Source organism: Pinus tabuliformis, chromosome 6 (genome assembly GCF_031772625.1).
Source record: "Pinus tabuliformis cultivar Carrire ecotype Pingquan chromosome 6, CPIR1, whole genome shotgun sequence".
Lineage (NCBI taxonomy): Eukaryota > Viridiplantae > Streptophyta > Pinopsida > Pinales > Pinaceae > Pinus > Pinus tabuliformis.
This window is the reverse complement of record NC_142292.1, coordinates 863800181-863802418: the sequence shown is the minus strand read 5'-3', so window position 1 is coordinate 863802418 and position 2238 is coordinate 863800181. Positions and strand designations below refer to the sequence as shown.

The 2238-nt window shown below is 40.0% G+C and overlaps 1 protein-coding gene across 1 annotated transcript; it reads right to left on the bottom strand.

Annotated features, from left to right (window-relative positions):
• Positions 1-438: 438 nt before the first annotated feature.
• Positions 439-1942, bottom strand: LOC149261618 (uncharacterized). Its single transcript, XM_089369964.1, has 3 exons — positions 1912-1942; positions 1016-1848; positions 439-891 (listed from the first exon to the last, which is right to left on the bottom strand). The coding sequence occupies exons 1-3, from the start codon at positions 1940-1942 to the stop codon at positions 439-441; spliced, it is 1317 nt and encodes a 438-aa protein (XP_089226090.1).
• Positions 1943-2238: the final 296 nt, after the last annotated feature.

The window sequence follows — 2238 nt, the reverse complement described above, 5'->3', positions numbered from 1 at the left end:
AATTTTGATATTTGGAATAGATTTGCAAAGAGTCTCACCAGTATATACAAGTAAAAGTTTGACAGTACACCCACAAATTATATATAGGAATAATTGTTTTAATTTGAAATTACACATCGAATAAACAATTGTATCATGTTCATACTCATTGAAGGGTTACACATTCTACATTTCTAGAATTCAAGCCATCAAAATTTAGTAACCAGATGACTTTTGGGTTCTTAGAGTCTGGATTTATCAATTGGTTTTTTCGCCAGTGTTTAGGCTATAATGTGGATCATTTGTGCTTATTTTTTCTTCAATATCTCAAGTAAAGCAATGAGCGTCACCGAGATTGATTAACTTTTGACCATGTATTCAAAGAAATATCCCTGAAACTAAATATATACAACGCACAGGCTCTCTCGAAGTTGGATGACCACAGTTAAAAGGAAAAAATCATGTTTGAGCAACATACTCTGCAAGTTTCCCAATCCTTTCGGCCAGTTCTGGCGAGATTTTCTTGGTGGGCTTTTGAGTGGGATAATCGATTTCGAAAATCTCTGCAATATCTTGATTTTCTTGGTGGGCAATATAATCGATTTCGAAAATCTCTGCAATATCTTGAGAACTCCATCCTGCTTTTCTCAGAGAATTTGACATCAAATCTGCTTTCCGTAGCAGGCCTTCCAAAATTGTCCTCCTATCCAAATATATATCTTCAGTGTCCGAGGAAGGAGAGGATGATGCCTGAATCATGGCATTGATGTCTTGTTCCTTCCAGCGTCCATTTTTGAGCAGATTTGCCTCCTCCTCCAAGTAGTCAATCAACCATCTTGGCATGCGGAAATTAGAATCACAACGACCATTATCGCATTCCCATTCCTTGGCTAAATCTAAATCAAAACCAACCTGTTTTAAAATAAGAAAAGGATGTCTCAGGAATGATGTGGAGAGAAGAATTGGACCTCTCTTATGCTAAATCACTCCAAAATGCTATCCACCTTGGAGATTTTGAAGGCGCATGGGAGGGCACAACTGCTAAACTGGTAAGAGTTTTTTCAGACAGAATCTTGTCGTGGAACTGGACATTGCATTTAAAATTGGGGGAATTGTAGTTACTACTGCTAGAGTGCCTGTCAGACACAGAGATAATCCTCCTGGGCCATTCTGAAAATCTCTTGTTGTTGTCAATAACATCGCAGCGTTTAGCTACAGAATCTTGGCTTCTACCCCATGCTTCTATGTTTCTTCTAGATTTCTCACCATTCAGTTTGGCAGAATTCTTCTCAAATTCAACCCAGTTGCCCCTTCTCCTGTGAAAACTCATTAAACTATCCCTCAAACCATCATGAACATGCTTGAAACTCACCGAAAAATCTGAGGTCTCATGGATACCAAAGTTCGCTCTCTCAAAGAAATCACCGAGGTCGAACCCACAACAAAACACATCGCTCTTATAAACAAAAAACACAGGATTGCCTGTAAGATTGGGAGACGAGGGAATATAGCAATGGCCATACAAGGGTACCCAAAGAGGCACCTTTTTCAAGTTGGCCCTCGCAATTTCAGCTGCGTTCTCTGTATCGCGGGGCCTCTGACCCCATTGCTTGCACCAGAATCGATCCTGGGCCACCTCATATGAAAGCCCTGCCATGGGCAGGTTGAGTCTCATGCGCAGCTGCTGAGGCCCACCCGACCTCCAATCTGGGAACCCAACTCCCACAGGGACACCCTGCTGCAAAACAGCCCTTAAATCTGGAGGAAATGTGAAGCCAAAAGTAGCTTCAATTTTCCTGAATTCTTCATCTGATAGGGCTTTCTCAATGTGGACTTTGTGCTTCGTATTCAGATGCTGAATAGCCTTCCCTACAAAAACAGAAAAGGAATCCAACCCCTGTGTAAAGGCCCTATTTTAGTAGGATTACGGACCTTGTATCAGGGACATTAAAATTGTTGCCATTGTAATGTGAGCATTATTATTCATAGTGACTCCTCTCCAAATTTGCCATAAATTAAACCAAGTTGGTGTGCAACCAAATGTGTTGTTAATAAATTTTATGATGCGTCATGACTCCTTTGCAAATCAATCGTTCCTTAAGATCCAAGTTGGTGTACAACCAAATGTTTTCTTTAATAATGATGCATTTTAATAATTTTTATTCTATAGCGAACACTATGCACCAGGAACATTGACATTTTTTAATCCTACACCCAGTTCTCGAGCCGTCTTCACAAGGCATATTAACAATTTTTATG

What these genes read in the sequence shown, in the direction of transcription:
- LOC149261618 (XM_089369964.1), bottom strand. Translation starts at nt 1,942, where the DNA reads ATGGCAACAATTTTAATGTCCCTGATACAAG. An exon ending in TTTAATGTCCCTGATACAAG is followed by an intron (nt 1,849 to 1,911) that starts GTCCGTAATCCT and finishes CTGTTTTTGTAG; the next exon opens with GGAAGGCTATTCAGCATCTG. An exon ending in CTCTTACCAGTTTAGCAGTT is followed by an intron (nt 892 to 1,015) that starts GTGCCCTCCCAT and finishes ATTTTAAAACAG; the next exon opens with GTTGGTTTTGATTTAGATTT.